The 20,277-nt window shown below is 40.5% G+C and overlaps 1 protein-coding gene across 27 annotated transcripts in view; it reads right to left on the reverse strand.

The window, feature by feature from the left end:
- tcf7l2 (transcription factor 7 like 2) overlaps positions 1-20,277 on the reverse strand; it is an 84,620-nt gene that overhangs the window by 52,476 nt on the left and 11,867 nt on the right. For 24 of the 27 annotated variants that reach the window (XR_003293335.1, XR_003293334.1, XM_026276478.1 and 21 more), the window contains exon 4: positions 2,397-2,498. The exons of the other annotated variants lie outside the window; for them this stretch is intronic. Coding sequence is in view for 22 of the 24 variants with exons in the window: in XM_026276478.1 (XP_026132263.1) it covers positions 2,397-2,498 (102 nt within the window). In the remaining 2 variants the exon portion in view is untranslated. The remainder of the gene's footprint in view (positions 1-2,396; positions 2,499-20,277) is intronic. 27 annotated transcript variants of the gene reach the window in all.

The following is a 20,277-nucleotide window of genomic DNA, read 5'->3' on the forward strand; positions in this document are numbered from 1 at the left end:
TTGTTTGTTGTCTCTCTCCGTGTCTCCTTCACCGGTCTCACTTCATTTCCACACTGCCCTTTTACGGTATCACCTCCTCTCTCCCGCAGTCCACCTGTGCATTTGTATCTTTCTCATTGGTGATTGTTGGGTCACTTGAACTTCGGCTTACATTCCTTATCTCACGCCCATCGGCGCTCTCTTATCAGCCCACGGCAGACAGGCGTCTTCAGAGTCATGGGTCAAGGTGGCCAGGTGTTCTTCCAAATCGACAGAGAAGAGAAACTACTGTTTACGGTACAATTTATTGATAAGGCCTTCACGTACGGCAGCATATACGCCAACCTGAGGCAAAATGAAATAAATAAGTATAGAGCTCAGTGCATTCCACAGTTATATATTCCGGACAATACCAACTGTCTCCAGATGGATTCACCAACGGCATGATGCAAACCAAGGAAACATCAAATCACACACACGTCAGCACAAGAGAGAAAGAGTAGAATGGGAGAGCAAGAGAGACAGAAAGAAGAAAGGATGAAGAATTAAGTACCATGTTAGGTTTTATTTAAACCGATACGAATTGTATGAATGAACTAAATAAATAAACAACCTTATATGCTAACTAGCCAAACCACACAGCCATACACCACACAGAGCAAAATATACATCTTACTCTCTTGCTGTAGGTCTTTAGGGCTGTTTTAAAAGGCAATAGAGAAAACTGCTCTGTACCGATAAGCATTTACAGCCTCGTGAGTCAGAGGGATAAAACTCAAGTGCAGTATTTACCTGAGCCTGTTCTTAACTACCTCCCACACATTTAATGATTCAGAGAGGGAGGACAATCATTTTTCTCTTTCTCTTAAAAAAAGCACATGGGATGGCTACCCTACTTTTAAATGTAAAAATAGTTTACTACCAGCTAAAGAGTTGCCACTTCATTCATCAGCTAGTATTTACTGTATTTTTGATCAAACAAATCCAGTCTTTGTGAGAATATGAGAATTCTTTCAAAACTTTCAAAATCTTACCAACCTCAAACTTTTAAACGATAGTCTATCTAAAATTGCATTAGACAACAAAAGTGGAAAAAAAACATAAAAATATGATAACACTTTAGTATATGAACCAATTCTCACAAGTTGCTAATTAGCATGCCTATTAATAACATATTGGCTGTTTATAAGTACTTCTAAAGCACATAATCTACATGACTATATTCTACATCCCTAATCCTACACTGAACAACCTCATTACTATTAATAAGCAGCAAATTAGAGAAGAGAAAGTCTGCATGAATTAAAAAGTTAAAACGTTATTTTGTCAACTTCTAGGAGCATAATCTTACATACTTGGTCTCAAAAAATAAAAGAAAATGGGCACATATTAAAAAAAATGAAAACAAAACAAAAAACAACATTGATTCCACGCAGACTCTTTAAAGGTAACTGAGAATATTTAATCTTCATTATACCACAAAAACATGGTCAACAACCAACCAAACAACCCCCACCTATTTAAAGTAAGAACAACTAATACAATTCAGTCCTGTATGTTCAAAATGTGTTCTTCTCTCAGACAAAATATTATCCTGGATTCAATGGATTATTGTCTTATATTCCTAAACATGACCTTGGAGGTACTCTGTTGCTTCCAGTAACTATGGAAACGCAGTGAAGCCCCCAAACTCCTGCGTCAAAATGGAAAGACCAAAATAAAATTTTGTCTATTGTCCAAGGAAAGGAATCAATAACCTGATGATTTAACATGGTAACATTATTTTCCCCGAACCGCGTCTAACCTTGAAGGCCTTATCGTCTATAGATTTTAAAAGAGTGATAAATTTAGAGTTAAGCACACGGATAACAGCACTCACGGATCCAGCATATAAAACTGCAAAATAAACATAGCATCTCTATCCCAGACACTCATTGCCTGAACCAAGCTTAGCATGGGCGTTAATTATCCGTCTCCACTGTAAAAAGACGGTTTTGCCCTCTGCCACTTTGCGCCATTCAAAGGGAAAAAACTGTTGAGCTAAACTGAAATCGCACCCGCTTGTTTTCATGAAGAAGCCATATTACAGACAAGCACATTACAAAACAAGCACCCATGTGATATATAATATTCCAACACAATTTGGGCTGCGTTTCCCAAAAGCAACATAAGCGTAAGTACATCACAGACCCATTGAAACCAATGGAGCTACTAACAACTTAAGCTTATGATGCTTTTGGGAAACACATCCCTGGTCTAAAGTTATTATAGATCACTAGACCAATTGACAGCTGTGGATAAGGAGAGGAGTGTAAAATCCCAAAGAACCCAACAATACCGGAAGTAGTTTGGTTTTCATGGACTGTGCTGTAGAACAAAGAGCTTTGTAAATGCAATGACTCATGGGTGTTACTTACAACGATGTGTGCTGGAGAAGGTGACCTGGCATCTTTAAGTGCTTGTCTACTCTGAAGACTTCCTGCTTGAACATCTAGCAGGGGCCATTTCATCTGTAGATACTGGATGGCAGAAAGAAAAAAAAATGGAGAAAAACAAAAGAAAAAACATGTTAACAATGCAGAAAACAAAGGGAAACACAACATAAGAGCTAAAGTATCTAAAAAAAATAATTAAATTTAAAAAGTGTGACATAGAAAGTAAAAGTAAACAAAATTAAATTGTGTCAAAAAAAAATCCAAGGTAGAATGATGCATGAGGTGGAGCTTCTTAAAAAAACAGAAACTACTGGTGTTAAGATGAATTTACATTTTATGCTGCTTGTTTACAAAAACAGCACATTTTGAACCACACACTCAAATGCATTCAGGTGAATGTGTTGATTCTTCTTCCTGTATTAATCATTCATGCACAAATGTTTTATTGGCCTATGGATTTTCAGGTGGACTTTATGCGTTCATTTTTTCCCTGTAAACATAATAAGGGTGTGGCATTGAGTCACTGCAGCGACTGTCCCCGTGAATGATTGACCTGGGCTTTATAAGAGGTGTTTATAAGACACAGGCAAACAGCTCTTTCATGAACCCTTACATCACTCTTACAGCCAACAGATGAAAATAATTACCATAATCACCATGAAGAGCACCATGACATTTTCAAACCCTTAATTTAATCTGTAAAATCAAATTATTTTTTGAAAGCTCAATATATATGAAAACCGATTTTGAACATATGGTTTGTAATAGACATATGCCCAAAATATGCTGCATTCAAAGAAGAAAGTCTGAGTTTCCTATTCCGCTGACATGAAGTTAGTCATTCTATTTTTTTCTGCCTTTTATATCTTCATTCTAACTCCAAGCCCTGAACCCTGATGGACACATTCTCTAAGGACGTGTCTGTTCTCACCCATGGACTGCAGGATCTGCTTAGGAGATCACCCCTTTAAATGTATCCTGTGTGCCTGAGTGACCTCTCATTTGGAGATCACATGCTGGGCCCATTACAAAACTGCTGTTGCTGTCCCAGAACTGGTGTGCCTAATGTCCTTAGTCCATTAGCACACAGTAAGTGAACTTTTAACCTGTTTCCGTAGAGGCTTACAGACAACTGGCTGATTGTGAACATGACTTAAGCCTCATACACACTGGGACTATGATCGCATGCGCTTATCAGCGAAGTCTTTCGATGCATCTTTTGTGTTAATACCCAAGCGATTTCAACTGGCGATGAGCCGAGTGAACATGCAAATTCACTTCCTGACATTAGATGGCGCTTAATGAAAAACAGAAATAGCCTGGTACACATCGAATCTTTATTGATCTGTAATTCATCTCCATAACAACTCTACATTCATCTCACCTCAATTCATCTTCTTGGTCTACTTACTTCCTCTTTATCGTTAGGTATCAAGTCTGCTGGGCAAGAACATTTTGTGCATGAGCGCCACTAAGTCGTGTTTTACTGTAACGTCAGCAGCTCCAGGAACGGGAACAAAAGCGCCAATCTCATTGGTCAGCCAGTTTTTAACATGTTTCAGCAAACCAAACCAAAGGTGTTTTTTTTTTTTTTAAATATGCTTTTATGCCTCACGTTTTGCATGTCAGTGTACACACTCACATTGGCGCCATTTGTTTCGTCACGACGAGTTAAATGTTGGTGATAATCACACGCGATATTCGTCCTCAGTGTGAACTAGCTTTAAGACTCGGGTATCTGAGTCATGGGTGTCTCATCAGGAAAAGTGTGAGGGTCCACAAACTTGAAGTGTGGCTGTTGTATTAACAGAAATGCACAGGTCAGGGGTTAACTGGGCCCTGATTGCTGTTATTATGGGAAGTCTGAAGAGCAACAAACACTGAGGTAAAAAAGTGACCATTGGAAACCGCTGCTCTGTTCAATGCCAAGATAAATTCAAATTAGCATTCAAACCATCTATGTTACAAAATAGGAGAGTTGAGTGGATTTGCATGTGGGCTTGGCTGATGTCAAAATATTTAAGGAAGCATTTAAGTTGAATGGAAAAGACAGAAGGAAAGAAACAAAGAAATGAAGGAAGGACAGAAGGATGGAGGAATGGTGGACAGATGTAAAAAAAGAAAGAAAGAAGGTGGGGTAGACACAGCAGCTGGGGCTCAATTTCTTAACCTTGGCACAATTTTGGATGCAGTCTTGGGCCCATAACATGAAAAATGAATTTAGTGTACTCTCTGCATAAAAAATTGTGCTCTTTTTTAGGCCTAATGCATGCTGTGCTATACTTCATCACATCCCCAATGGAAACTTCTGACGAGTCAGTCGGCCTTGTAACTTGGCCTCCGATGCTGCCAGGACATCAACCACTGGGCTTCAAATCAACTGAAAAAACTTGGCCCAAGTGAGACACAAATCAGAATCAAATCCATTCCCATGTCTGACCAGATCCGGCCAATCAGGGTCAACCTCTCAGGGTTCAAAGAGCTTCACGCCTTCCCTTCTTACAGCCTTTCGGTGGAGTTTGTTTGACCTTGTCAGGCATCCTTTGAGATTTTACTCTTCTTATGAGGACATTCCAAGCTCCACTTTGCCAAAGATAGAAAAAGAGTGAAAAAAAATGCCTGGTTCTGTGGCTCGCTATTTAATCAAATGCCCATGAAATTAGGCTGTAGTTGTAAGGCTGTTCATGTGTTTTCAAGAATAGGACTGAATCAGAGCTAATTAGGGTTGGATTCACAGCAGGATGCATTCCTGTGTTCCAGTCTGGAGGATCTTTTGGACTCCTACCTTGGCCTTAACTTGATCATACCCACCTCCGAATAGTCGAACTGGATGCTGGGATATTGAAGTATATTGTTAACAAGTGGGCAGGAAAACCACATTTTTAAGAACCAGATCATTTAATGCAAAAATAGCATGTAAAAATAAAAAAATAAGGTTTAGTTTGACATGTGTTCGCATGTAGGACTAGGTAGGTATATATCTTGGTAGGTAGGACCAGGTAATATCTTGGTAGGTAGGACCAGGTAATATCTTGGTAGGTAGGACCAGGTAATATCCTGTGCTCCAGCGCAATTTGGATGGGGTGAAAGGTGACACCTTGCCAGTGTAAGTGCTGAAAGCTTAGTGCACATACTCTGACAGGCGTATCCACTTCAGACCTTTCCCTTGGTCTAATCCCTCCTGCAGGTTTTACAAGCATGCCAAGGAAAGCTGAGCCTAGACCAGTGCCAAAGTCCCATCAGTGTTCCCTCGCAGCCCAACCCCCTACACCACCCCTGGCCTGCTGACGGACGCACCACTTGGGTTTGAGAAGGCCATGACCTCTGACCTCCCCCTGCCTCTTCTCTGACTACTAAAAACTCTCCAGCTAGGAGGCCCCCTTCCACATAACTCAAGTGCTATTCTGATGTGACAAATTGCTCTGGAGCTCTGGAGAACTTAGTACCCTCCCCTTCAGCCTTCAGACTAACCCAGAGTGCTTACTCTGTCCTGGGGCCCCAACAGCAGGGGCTCCTCTTTTCCTCCCCCACCCATCAGCAAACCCTCAAGCCTTGCTGCGCCTTCTCCTGCCTTGCCTCAGCACAGCTACAATGGAAATGAATGACTCAATTGTCTCTGATGGAGTGAAAGACAAGGAACCCCTTTAAATCCTCCAAAAGGGATGAACTCTTTCTGTCCCTCTATTGCCTGGAGACTTCCGGGAGAAAGAGAGAGCGAGAGGGAGTCAGAAAGACAGAGAGATTGAAAACACCAAAGACCACGAGTTGCTTTATCAGGTCTTCTGGCAAAATCTTTTCACCTAAACTGGATCTGGAGTTGAATTTTGCAACCTGACCTTTGCAGAAACCTGTTATTTTTCATAGAAAATCATTCCAAACCAGAAATCCAGTTTTTAATGTTAGGCCTACAGCTAAAGTCATCTGGATTATGGAAGCATTTGCAACAGTAAGTAAACTAGAGCAAACAAAACTGAATGTGATAACCAAATTTAATCCATGTAAATTGTGTGTTCGATTTGTTTTTGGATTAAGAGCAAAGGCTTATCCACAATCAGACAAATCAGATGCCTACTTTGTCAGAGAGGCTAAGGATATCTGTGGATCTATTTTCAGCTGTCTGGCGTGGGATGAACCAATGCATTAGAAAGCATTCCAGCCACATTAACAATGTACATAGGAAAACCTGAAGACAAAAGGGTGTAAGGGGGTCTAGCAAGCACTCAGTGAGCTAATTTCCCACTAGAGATGCTCAATCAGGCTCAGAAGATCCCAGACCATCTGTGGAGAGGGGTTAAGAACAAATAAAGCTACTAACATACATGACACATGCATCCAAATGTTAACTTAACCATCACCATATCCACACATGCTTTAAGGGTGTGAGAGCTGACTTCTTGCTAATTGCAATAATAAAACAAGACATTATTTAAGCTAAGACACCGAAATTGACTGATCAATTGTGGCCTGGTGGTTTGTGTGCATGCTCTAACATGTTGAACAGAGCAGTGACCCAAGTTTGAGTGCAGATCAGGTCACACCTACTGGTCACATCTCCCACCACCTTCTTGTTATTTCCTGTCTCTATAAATAAAAGTGGCAACACTATTAGAATCTAAAAAGAGTATGTTTAAGAGTGCTTGTTACTAGGTTCACATGGAGAACCACACAAGTTTGCTTAAGAAATATGATAAATACCACTCCCACTGAACAAGCAACAATAAAAAGCCCATTGTTTTGTTCACAGGTGCTGAGGAACAGGCAGGCATGGATACATACAGACTCGCACTTAATACACTTGCTCTCTCAAGAGGAAACAATTTTTGGGGAAAGGACATAATAATGATCCAGACAGGCTCTTTGAAATTCACTGATCCAAAGAGAAGGGATCTGCCCATCTGTGAGACTCCCATCTCTAGAGAGGTAGAGAGAGCGAGAAAATTGAGAGAAAGCATGTGTTTGGGTGTGTGTGCGTCTGTCTTTGTATGTTTGCTTGAAACATTCAAATAGCCTTCATTTCAGATGGATGGAAGCATGCTGGAGGAGGGGGCTAGGGGTAGGGGGTAGAGGAGGAGGAGGAGGAGGAGGAGGAGGAGGAGGAGTAGCTCAACACTAGATGAAACTGAAAGTTAGTCTACACGAAGGCTCTTCACACTTGCTTAGTTCTTCTAATACACATTTTATGAGTAAATAAATGAAAAAAGAGAAAAGAACACCCCACCAGCTCAGACTGCCTCAGGCATTCTGCAACCAGGAAAATAAAGCTGGAATGTGGGCAGGCCTGGGGTTTGTTTGCCCTGGGGCGGGAGAGGGTCCGCCGGGCCCGTATTTACTCCAAAGCTGAAACCGCTGGGGGGTTCTCAGCACTCTGACAGCACAGAGCCAGAGACCCCAGCCTGATCTCCTCCATCCCCTCACCTCTCACCTTGGCCCTCTTCATAATAAACTCACACTGACATTTTTCTTTCACACTGCCTCTAAAACTGATCTTCCAAACAGTTGACGAGGCAGGTACCTTTTGAAACTTAAGTCTAAAACATACTCTACAAAAGTATTTGAACATGGACACTTCGAGCTAAGCAAGCTTGATTTCATGTATTGTTCAGAAATTGTATAAAATAGCATGAATGCACATTGCACTCTCAGCACTGCCACAAAGGGTGCTATAATGGGCACAGAACAACAGATTAAACACAAAAATGGTTTGAGTTTAAAGTTAGCTACCTGTACAAAACATTCAATACAATAATGGCACAAGTATCTTTGGCTAGCTCTACTATCCCACAGAGAGATAACTGACCCAAAAATTGACTGTCTGTCTGTATGTACAAACAATGAAAGCCAATGCGGTTCCATGATTTGGACCTCAATGTTCTTTCAAAATATTCTTTCAAAATACTTCACCCAAATTCTTTTGGGTGAAGTATCTGTTTAAGTTTTCAAGTGCCACAGTAATGCAAGGACCTCAACATCTCTTCAACTAAGAGAGATAGTTCAAGAACATTTTAGTTAAACCATTCCCAATTTGCAAATTATTATTATCTGATCCAGCATCTCAAACACAGTAGCACGAGATACAGGTGGCCATGCTTGTGATCTGTTTACATAGCAGGTGTTGGCTTGTGTATTAGACAAACAGCAGCTAATTTACCTGAAGCGATCAGAATGTATTAGGTACTGTCTTAGTGTGCACATACTACGAATAAGTAAGGCCATAAAGAAGTTCTGCCAAGCCTCAAAGCCAGAGCTAGCTCTTTAAGAGCAGCTGTCCTCCTTGCTTGAGGAGGCAGTAAAACAAACAAACTGTCTCTCATGGAGACAGTTGGACAGGGTGACAGTGTTCCTCTATTAAAGTCCAAGTAGGCTGACATAGCATTTGGTGATTGCACACCAAAGGACTGCTGATCCATTAATATTTCTATTAAGCAGGAACAAGTTCATGTGTCTTTTTAGGCAGTGTTTTTCTTTTTCTTTTTATTTCAAGGAGACATTAAATTTTAAATTTTGTCTCAAGAATATTAATCATGTGAGACAACATTAGCCCAATATTAGTTTGGGGATTATTTCCAAAACTGGAGCCCCCCCCCCCCCCCCCCTACTCTTTCTTCCTCTTCTTCTCTCTATCTTCTGGGTGATTATGGGCCCCTTAAGAGCAGTCTATAAATAGCCCTGAAGGCTTTAGTCTTCGTGGCTGGTGTCTCCTCCAGCAGGGCCAATAATGAGATATTCAGGCAGCTAAGGCCTAGCAACACACCCAATAGCTGCACAGTTGCACAGCCTGCAGTGTTTCAACACCAAGAGAGGTCTCATTTCTACCCCGTGGAATCTCATTCACTGACCTACTTACCAGCTACGTGATCTTCAGCCTGGGCGCAGGGCTTAGCGCTAGGTGTGCCTGCTCACAGGTTCTGCAGAGTTAACATTGGGTTGGCATGGAGTTTGGACTTTGGACCTCACGTTTAAACACACACACACACACTCTTGGCTGTGGATCAGCTTTACTGTATAGATAGGGGTCACCCCTGGCCACCACGAGGAGGTAATTACCACACTAGTGCACACTCTCAAGTTCAAAATAAAAACTACTTTCACCTCCTGCAGCAACAACAACCTTCAAACGGGTTTCAACCTACACATACACACACACACACACAAAAATAAACCTTGAAGCAAACTCCATATTCATAAGGTCTGGTCCCTGAGTGTATCTGAGCACCATTATCTGCCTCAAAATTCAAAATGGTTGCAGGTCAAAAGCGTCAATGTAGGACACCCTTTTGATTTTACCCTATAATACAAACCCAAACCATACTCAAGGAACATCAAAACGTGCTCAATCTACCACATATACTACAGGCAGGTCAATTCAGACCAATCTCGCTCTTAACTACATGAAAGTTTAATTTGTTGGTTGGTTATGTATCCATTGGGTACTTTTTGATCATTTTTACTGGCATAAGGCAGGCAAAGAGTAACAATGCCACTGACCTGTGCATTATAACACAACTAACATCAGGGACAATGCCGTTATTTTGCTCCCTAATAAATAAATAAATAAATAAAGAATTGGTTAATATAGCTCATTAAAATGGAGGAGGCACAGATGACAATAAGACTCAGGGAAGGTCATGTGGTGGGAGCCACGGGCAAAGCACCGTGGGTGATGGTGTGACCCCTATCTTCTCCTCTGCACCCCACGAAGAACACCCTTCACCTCCAAATAAACTGTAGTAATGATTTTGTAATAATGCACCCCCTACCACCACCAAAAAAAAGTCTCACGAACACACATAACCCCTCTTCCACCTCTCTGTTAATTACTACAGACATCCATCCACAAACAGCAGCAACAGACACCATCACACACAGCAATTACTGCTGAATCTTTAATGCACTCTTTAAGCAACTCTCTCTGGCACAGTGTCTTTCTTGGGCAAACCACAGACCTGTCTTCTCGAACCATTAACAGAAGGGTCACAGGGCACTGGAACAAGAATAAGCAAATTTACTGACTGTATATAAGCTCTTTTCAAATCTAAAAGCTTCAGGTAAATGTCTTCGATGCAACCCCCTTCTCGCTAATGATTGATTCAGTTCTACACAGATGAGATGCTGAACTACATGTGTAGCTGGACGCAGCTGGGACTAAAGCAGTGTGAGCGTGAAAACTAATCTCTACTCTTAGCTAAACAATAACACATGCCAGACATGTCAAGTCTAAGAGGTCTATTCATAAGATGTATAAGATGCGCCTGTATTATACTGTCAAGCTCATGCAACTCTCTCCCTGATGAAAGAAAACATCTTAAGATGCATGAATTCATATTGACTAAATAAACAGTGTGCCTTATCTGACTCAGGTAGATTTATGCCAATTCAAGGTGGATCAGCATTGTAAAGTATTTAATGAAAAACATAATAGCATTTGTGGATAAGTTGGCTGATCAAGGAAGTCTTGGTCGTCTAGGTAGCAATACCAACAGACCAGGACTTAACATTAAAATTTAATGGAAACATCCCAATATGGAAATATCTTAAGCCTTGGTCAAATTAGACTTTGAGCATGCAAATTTTCCTGGACACTACAATGGACAATAAGTTGGAGTTTTTGTTGTCCTATGTTTCCATGTGTATGAAAAGGGTGAAATTCTAGTCTGACAGCAGCTTTAGGACCTTAATAAACAGCAATGGTTCAGTTACAACATCATTTGTTTCATCATAATAGTGTGCTGAAAACCAACTCACAATGCTTTGTTTCACCCTATAACAGACTCTGACAGTTGATGATGACGTGTGCACATGAACTTGCATGAAGCTGACTTCTCTGCCTTGTATCCCCTCTACAATCTACTCGTTTATTTTGATGCAACTCATTGCAACGCTGCGTTAACAATGCTCCGGCTCCATTTCCAAAGCCTCCTTCATGCAAGGCTGCAAGACATGGACATGCAGATTTATATGGTTTTGGGGGTGGGTTTTGTTTTTTTACAGATGTGTTCTATAAAGGTTAACATGCACAGGAAAAAAAGCATTGGCTACAAACTGTGTGTTTTTGTCAGTTGGGGGAAGCAGTACAGGGGAAAAAAAGCCCTCAGCCAAGCCATCAAGTTGAACATTGAACTTCACAGTAGTAGCTGCCTTTCTATGCCTTTCCTTTTGATGTTACCTCCAAAGCAAGGGATCAAAGGCTTGGAGTGTGGCGTGGGGAAGTCCCAGGCTCTTAGCCTGGCAGCCGGTGATATATGCAAAAGTCTATGCCAAAAAGAGAGAGAGTGAGAGAAAGAGAGAGAGAGAGGGTACTAGAGACAGCAGGCTTGTATGGAATGTGGCTAAATAGTGTGCTTTACTTTAATGAATTCTGGAGGTGATGCAATCGCTCCTTTCTGAATTTTTTACAGTGAAGTGTTGAAAACAATGAGGGCGTGCCAAGAGAAAGTAAGGCTTTTGGGCGCAAAATGTGTATGATAACTCACTGACAGATCCACTTACTCCACCCCCTTTCCCCATAAATGTACAAGACGACGTCTGACTTACAGCAAACACTGGCCATATAAAACACTGTCCTTCACAAAACAACACAAAGACAGGCACAAGACCCACATATAGGAAACAATAGGCTCAGCTGAGGGGTTTAAACCAACTAACCCCTGCTTGAAAATTTTGAACACACAAATATAGGTCTACACGTGCAAGCACACACACCCTTTCCCCAGGGCTATAGGATTAAGAGGTCTGTCTGGCTGACAGCGAGCTCTTCCTTCCCACGTACCCTGTCAATTCCCTCCCTCCCTCCTGCCTGTTCGGCCCCTCGGCCCTGCTCTGCCAGCCAGGGAGGAGGACACACCTGAACTTGACATCGATCTGCCTAAGCTTTTCTCAGCACCACACACACATGCAGAATCACACACGCCACAATACACAATATTTGTGTCTGTAAAGAATGAGGTGGGGGGGCAGTACTGAAAACAGAAGAAATGCTGCAGGAATAGTGATCTCTGATATGCCTGATAAGTTTTCTTTCAAAAAGGTTTAAAAAAAAAAAAAAAGTGAAACATGCTCATTGGAGTAAATCTGTTTCTGAAAAGAATTTATCTGAAAACATCTATAGTGTCAATAAATAAATAATGTCAATAATTATAATTATTAATTTCACTATCAAAATATACACGTAAAATGATGCAGGGACTTCTGTGAACACTTGAGTGATTACTTTTTTTAAACAGGTTCATTGAAATCAACAAAATGAATGAACTCATTAACTAAAATGATCCTTCTCAAGCATAAAATAACTGTAGGACACCCTACAGTTTTAAGGACTTCGATATGCAGCTTTTTTCAAGTCCTTGAGATTGTAAGTGTGCCATTTTGGTACAGGACCACTTAATGAGGAAAAGAAAGAGACACATTTTCTCCGGACCTTGAATTCTCAATTACTCACTAGTTCTACAACAGTATAATTTCCACTGCTCTGCTATACTGACCGTCTTACCCATTCCCCTTCACTTGTGTTTGAAAACGGAATACGTGATTCTTTTTTCAAGTGGATACATAGATACTGTCTGACCACAATTACCGGTCGTAGTGGGTCAGTGTGTGTTTGTATGGCTCCCCGTCAGGCAGGCAATGCCCGTGTCTCCGCTCCAGCACCAGATTCTTTAAGAGTCATGGCCTTGAGAGGGAGGGGAAAAAAATGATTGTGGATAATAGGCCTGTTGTTAAAAGAATGGAGAGAATGAACAAGTGAAAGAAACTGGGAATGAGAGGGGAGGAATATTAAAGATAAGCAGATCCCGTTTCACTTTCCAGGTCAGCCAAGGGCCGCTGCACTTATTGTCATTATGTACATTTGTGCCAACCAGACACCTTTGGCCACTGAACCTCTTATAAATGTCACAATTCTAAAATGCAATGTATGGAGTTCAAAATGTTTCTTAAGAACTGCGCGTTATGTTCCAAGACTTAACTTTACATGAATTTCACTATGAATAAAATGATGCTGGGACTTAAATGCAATGTTCAATGTTGATTCAAACTGCTGACCAATCTAATTGTAAGGTACTCTTGAAAATTACAGTAAGAAAAATTAAAAACAAGGGCCCATGCTTTAAAATGATCATACTCTCATTCATCCAAAGGTTTTGTGGGCATTGGGATGTGTAGACACGTACAGGTAGAATTGTGAGTTGCCATCGGGGCCAGCGCCTGGAGAGTTGGGCTTCAATATGAGCTGCGCTGATGGACGGCTAATGAGAGCAAAAAAATCCATCCCGTATAACAACAAAATACCACTGACACTCCCGATCGCTGTGTTCCCAAGAAGAAATGAAAAAAAAAAAGCGAGGAGAAAAGAGAGCCGGAGGAAGACAGGCAGGGAATGAGAAAGAGGGAGAGAAAACTCACAATGATGACACGTAAGTGCAAAGAGCGATTAAGGATTTACTTTCAAAAGGGCCTCCATTGATCTTTTTTGATAGACCTGCAATAAATCAAACCAGATTGACTCACATGAGAACGAAGCCTAATCCTTTAGTCAGATCCAGAAGAACTCAAACCAAACCAGCTGTTAATTTAGGCTTTACAAGATAAAGCAGGCGAAAGCCAACCTGATGTACCCTAGGGCAAGGGCTTACATCATCTCTGTAAAGCAATCAACTTATTGCCAGTTTGGAGAGGTAATCAGAGTACACACTGGGAGGAGAGAAAAAGACATAATGGCAGGGGTGGGGGAGAAAGTAAGAAAAGGTCTAAAAGGCAGAAATAAAGAGGCTGTAAGGGGGACAAATAAGTCCAGAAAACAGGCCAAGGGTTATTGCAAGCTAAAATATGTAGCTACGCTAGAGATATGGCGAAATATGAGAGGGAAGCCGCACAGTCTCTATTTCTTGCCTGGGCACCCTGTAATTTCCCTGTACATTTGGCCCTATGCCCATGGCCAGTGCCACCTTGGTCATGCCTGGTCAACCACACCGAGTCAGCGCCATAGCCTGCCATGCTAATTAAGCCAGTTATTTTTGTTTGTTCGAGTATTTTTCTTCACCAAACTTTATTTTTCTGCCAGACTAAATGATCGAGACGCGCCATCCTGTCTTTCCTGGTTACTTTTCTAATGTCTTTTTCAAACCCACATCCTGTTTGTGTATGAATATAGGAGAGACATAGATATACTTAACTTTTATACTGTATATTTTACTTTTATACTTATGTAAAAAAAAAAATCTAACTTTTTTCAAAAATATATAAATGTATTATTTATATTAGGGATGCATCGATACCGATATCGGACACGATACTGCGCTCTTATTCTAATAAAAATGCCCTAATACCGAACAGCATGCGAATAGGGCTGTGTCGAGAAAACTTTACACTGAAAACAGAACAACAGAGAGCCGAATGGAGTTGTTAGAGATTAAGGTTGTCTATGAAGTGCATGTAAGTAATTAATATAATGTAAAACATTCTATATTCACACCCGTATAGCGGATGTGCGCAAGCTGACAAGCAGAGTGTGTCAGAGTGGATTGAGTTCGCGGCTGCACAGATACGCGAGCTTGTCAAATGAATATCTCACAGACATCACTGAAAAATTAGTAGTTTGGTCGGATGTGTCAAATACAAGTAAGTAAAACAATGCACAAGTTACTAAAGTTATTTGACGTAAGGTGAGCGAGAGAGAGAGTCCGAGAGCACACACTTCTGTTTCATGATCTTAATTGCTGTTCGCTCCATTAATGCATGCATTTGGAATAAAACTAAATCGTAAATATAAAACAAACAAATTTATAGGGGCATTCACTATAAACATTTATTTTAAACGTCAACCATACACAACTTTATTTAAAGCATAAGCGAATCAATCAGTGTGAAGTGCGCTAGGCTGTAAGCATTTTTCTCATTCTGCACCAATACCAATGTGCGCGCAATGCGTATGTTTATCTTGCTTTAAGGCCAAAGTATACTTCGGTTTTTACTCATAAGAGAGGGTCTGTGTACTCTACATGTGAAGCAAATTATATCACCAAAATAGTATGCGTGCACTTGTATAATTTATAATGAGTGGTTCCCTGCATTATGTGATTACAGTAATGAGCTGCTGCAATGGAGCAGCTAAATGCGCCATTAAAATGAACAGTGAAAGTAACAAAAGTTTAGCTATAATTAAGTGTGGAAATAACTAAAGGTAATATCTGTTTGCTAAATGAAACCAAATAACATGGTCCATAATATTATTGTTATTATAATTATATGGTGAGGCGACGATAAGATAACGATAATTATGACTATATAATTTTCATTGATGAAACAATATGAAGATTTCGAGAAATGTTCAATATAATGTTAAAAGCATTATGCTAAAAGCAGAACGAAACAACACAACTCATTTGAATCGCGCCGCACAGACCGTTTATCGGCTCGGATCAAAGTTCAAACTGCCGTGCAGGGTAAGTTCACTAGAGCAGATGTTTACTTGGTCACGCAAGCATTAAGCAGTGCTGTGAGATCCAGTGTGAAGTGCTTGAAATCAGCGATGCACACAAATGCCATTGTGATTTTAAACTAGTTTATAGCCAAATCAGGAAAAACACTTTGTGCAACGAGAAAATCAGAAGGCTTTTCAATCTACACATCGCCATCATTTACCATGGATTCCTAATGAATTTTATCATAGGAGTAATGGTATATTATCGTAGCATGTATGTGTGATTAAGATATTGCATGTGTGCATTTTATACTGAATGTTTTGGCCTACTGTTTTTCATGAAAATAGGCTACCTAAATACCAAAAAGTTATATTTTATATACCATAATACCTATATGTGTGGTTTTAACCGGTGGTGTTTATCATAGTTTAAATGTATGCTTCTATGGGAGACCAAAGCTTAATTTAAAAAAAAGAATAAATTTAACCATACAAAACCGAGGTTGCTGCAATTTTTACAGATGTTACTGATTTTGATAATGAACAAAAATTTCTCAACAAAAATAACTCAAGATACTATCAAATGTGAGTCAAAAAGTGATATTGTTATTCTTAATATTATCAAGCAACCCAAACCTGTTTCTTGATTTGAAACAATATCACTAATTAAAGAAACTATGGAGAAACTAAGAAATACATTTTTATATTTAGATATTTATTTTGTTTTGGTTTCTTCAACTTTCACTGTATTATAGTGAAAAGTTTTTTGCCATATTGCCCAGACCTAATTATTATAATTATTATTATTTTATTTCTGTCCGCAATATTTGAAGAAAAAAATTACAAATGCTGTGAAAATACAGGTATCAACAAACACCAAAAATGAAAGTATCGGTCTTGTTCTGGAAAAAGTGGTATCGGTGCGTCCCTAATTTATATAATCACTGTTATAGGTCTACTACTATTACTATTATTTAATACAGTTAAAATAACAATAATAAACTGGAACCATAAATATTAGTATTATTTTTTATATAAAAAAATGTTGTATATGTTTGTACACATATAAAGATATAAGATAAAAAGAGAAACAAGGATGTTGTTGATTTGGGGAGTGGCAGGGAAGCATCACTCAAACACACCCAGACACACATCCACTCATTAGGTACCATGTTCTTGCCTTTAATGTTCTGTTTACTACGCTCAACAAGATCAAATCTGAAATCCAATTCCAGGCCTGACCAGGGCCTTTCACTTTAGTTCTGAGGGAGCCTTGAAAAAAGCCAGGCTTGTAGTCTCTGGAAAGTGTCCAAGAGAAACTGAAGCTCAAGAGTCCAAACAAAACCCCAGGTGAAATCAGAGTAAAAGCAGGAGCCCGCATCCCCACCTCTCTCCGACACACTGCATGCACACAGGGATCACTCCGACTTTGGGTGTCTGCTCTACACAACTAAATTGAAGTTAAACGAGCCAGGGGTCTGACACACATCCATGTTTGTGCACATCCATGTAAAGAGCTTGGAACTTCTGCAGCGCTCTGTTGCGCGTACTATCTTTAGTGCTGAACTAAGGCTGCCCCTCCTCCTTTTAGCGGGTGTACCACTCAGCCTTGTGCCTTCCACCATCCTCCCTACGGGGTCACACTTTTAATTACATAGAAACAGTAATCCCATCAGACAGATGGCAAACAGGCCGTCACCCAATGACTTTATGCCCAATTGAATCATTACTGATGTTATTTGCTAAATTATAGCAAAACACAACAACACCGCCGAGCGGGATTTGCACGAGATGCTAGCGAAAGCAGATGTGCCCTCCTGTCGAGCATCTGTGACAGAGATCAAGACGGCGTGAAGACGGGAAGTGTAAAGTCGGATTTGTTTTAAATGAATAATATTCTAATCAGTGCAAGCAAATGCAGACCCTTATTATCTGTTGTGAAAAAACTAACGAAAAAATATGATTCCTCTACCAGACAAGGCATTTCCAACCAACTTGGTTTGGTTAACCACATAACAAGCACAATTGAGAAGTGACGAGAGTTCTTTTCTTAAAAGAGGGAGCATGTTTGGTTTATGGGCTTTGCTCAGCACCGCCGTTTGTCTTTAGGGAACATCCCAAGAATCCACTCTTTCCTGAAAACCAAACACTGAGATAGAGTCCACAACCTTACTGCCAGAGCCCATTCATTCTTTCTCTCACTCACTCACCCATTCTTTCTTTCTGTCTGTCTCTCCCTCTTCTTTTCCTCTGCCCATAGCTTCTGTCAACAATTAGCGGTCGCCTCTTCCAGAGTCCCAGACCACAGCACCCCGAGCGTTAAACTATGCAATCTCCCAATCTCTCCCTCAACATAAATTACAGCTTGCGACATCATTTGGGAAAGAGACGCACCTCTGTGCCAATAAACAAATAATTACCATAAACATTTTTTTGACAGAACTGATACAAAACTCCAAACTTAGAGAGAGTAATGAGTATATAAGCCATAGTCCTTAAGAAAGTCAATAAAAATATTTGGAGCCTGTATTCTTGGCTTGCAGCAGGGCCTGACTGCTCACCTGTTGTGTTGCTTGGTGTTAATGTATGTCTGATTGGTGCATGTTCTGGCTGGGCCCCAGGGTGTCGTATTCCATGCTGGGTGGCTAGACTTTGTGCCGCAGATGGGAGCAGCTCCTCGGCCCAACACTGGAGCAGTAAATCTACATTTAACCATTGGGGTTCAAGCCACACCATAACATAACACTAACATTTTCCATTTCATAAAACACAACGAGGCAAAGGCAGAATTACGTCTTTGCGCTCCCAGACTTAGGGTTTTAATTATTGCTTCTTAGCTACTATAAGACAGGGGGCACAGGGTCATGGCTAAAGACAACAACTCGGTCACAAAATCCAATTATTTTAAGCCCAACTTAAATTAGTTCATATAGAATGGCTGTTTAAAATACTTGTCCTCTTCTTGGACCTGATAAGACTGGCAGCTTCCCTACAAACCGGAGCAGTTGTGTCTAGAGGCATGTCCGTTGCTGTAAAGTGATCCAAGCAACACCCACAAAACTTCCAAGCTGTCAGTTTTAATCCTTTCCTGACTATCGGTCAATAGGCCGCTGCATGCAGTTGTTCTTGTGTGTTGAAGACATGGTAGATACCGAGATAGAAGAGGACCTCAAGAGTGCTGAAAAGGGGAATTTGAGATTCAAACCACTATGCCTAAAAAGAAAGGGGTTCGTGGGACATGCTCAGTGGGATTAATCATAATTTCTTGTCTGCAGGATTCTGGGAATTACTTACGTAGATGCTACTGAAATTATTATTTTTTTTTAATAACAACAGAGCTTCAGGGAACAGAAGTCACCTCCACCAAAGTATCCCTGGTTCTCCATTCTGTAATAATACAGAAGCAACCAAATGACTGTCAACATAAAATTTGCACACACTTAAGTAGCATCAGTAAGATCTGACCACAAAAAGCAACATGAGTGGTTCTTCTCAAGTGTGCGGTTGCACTCCTGGAGTCCGATCCCAGAGGCAAGTGAGTTGAGTATACGAGTGTGTAAGGCCGCACAGCAGCTGTGAGAATGGCACAGGGCTGGCTGCTTCCCTGCCGGCTCTGATTTCCTGACCTCATGGCCTGAGAAGCACACAGTCAGGTGACCAAATCTAATATTGGAATATCGATGTAAAAAAAAAATTATAATAACTGTTTCATTTTGAGTTCGTATCCCCACCGCTAGAAAGCAGTGTTTAACTCTGAACTTAAACAGTGACAGAAAATACTAGCATTAAGGCACGCCACTATCGTTAGTGTTAATATAGGACACTGCCATTAATGGAGGATGAAAGAATTGTTCCAGTTCCCGCCTCGATGTACAAAGCATAAAATGTGACATCATTTGGGCTTTCACGGTAACGTCCGCCCGGGACCACAATGCGGGTGGCACCTTGCTTTCACCGCTTGCGAAATGTGTGACGAGCCTCGGCTGGAGCGGTAGGGTCGCCGCACGGCTGCAGCTTTGTCTCGTGGTGGGTTTGTTTTGTGCAGTTGGGGCGGTGCTCGCTCAAACATAAATACAAACTGAAAAACCTGTGAAAAACAAGTTGAAAGGTTCTGAGGATGTTCAACATCTGTGTTCACTTTATTGTTGTACAATTGCTTTGTTTTCTTTAGGAATCCTGAAAGAAATGTATATTTCATTCATATTAAGCAGATGTAAAAAAAAATAAAAAATTCAGATCAAATGTTATGACATTGTATGTCAAAATTGTAAAAGTAAGCTGTGAACCTTTTAAGCAGGGTCGAAAAATATGTATGGTCTTTTTATAAAATACATTTTATACATTTTTATTTTTATAAAAAAAACTGTTTTATACATTTAACTAAAGGATCCTGCAAGCACTTGGTTTTTTCCGCTTTACTCATACTGCACAAAAAGTGTTTCAGTAACG

Source organism: Carassius auratus, chromosome 12 (assembly GCF_003368295.1).
Source record: "Carassius auratus strain Wakin chromosome 12, ASM336829v1, whole genome shotgun sequence".
Taxonomy (NCBI): Eukaryota; Metazoa; Chordata; class Actinopteri; order Cypriniformes; family Cyprinidae; genus Carassius; species Carassius auratus.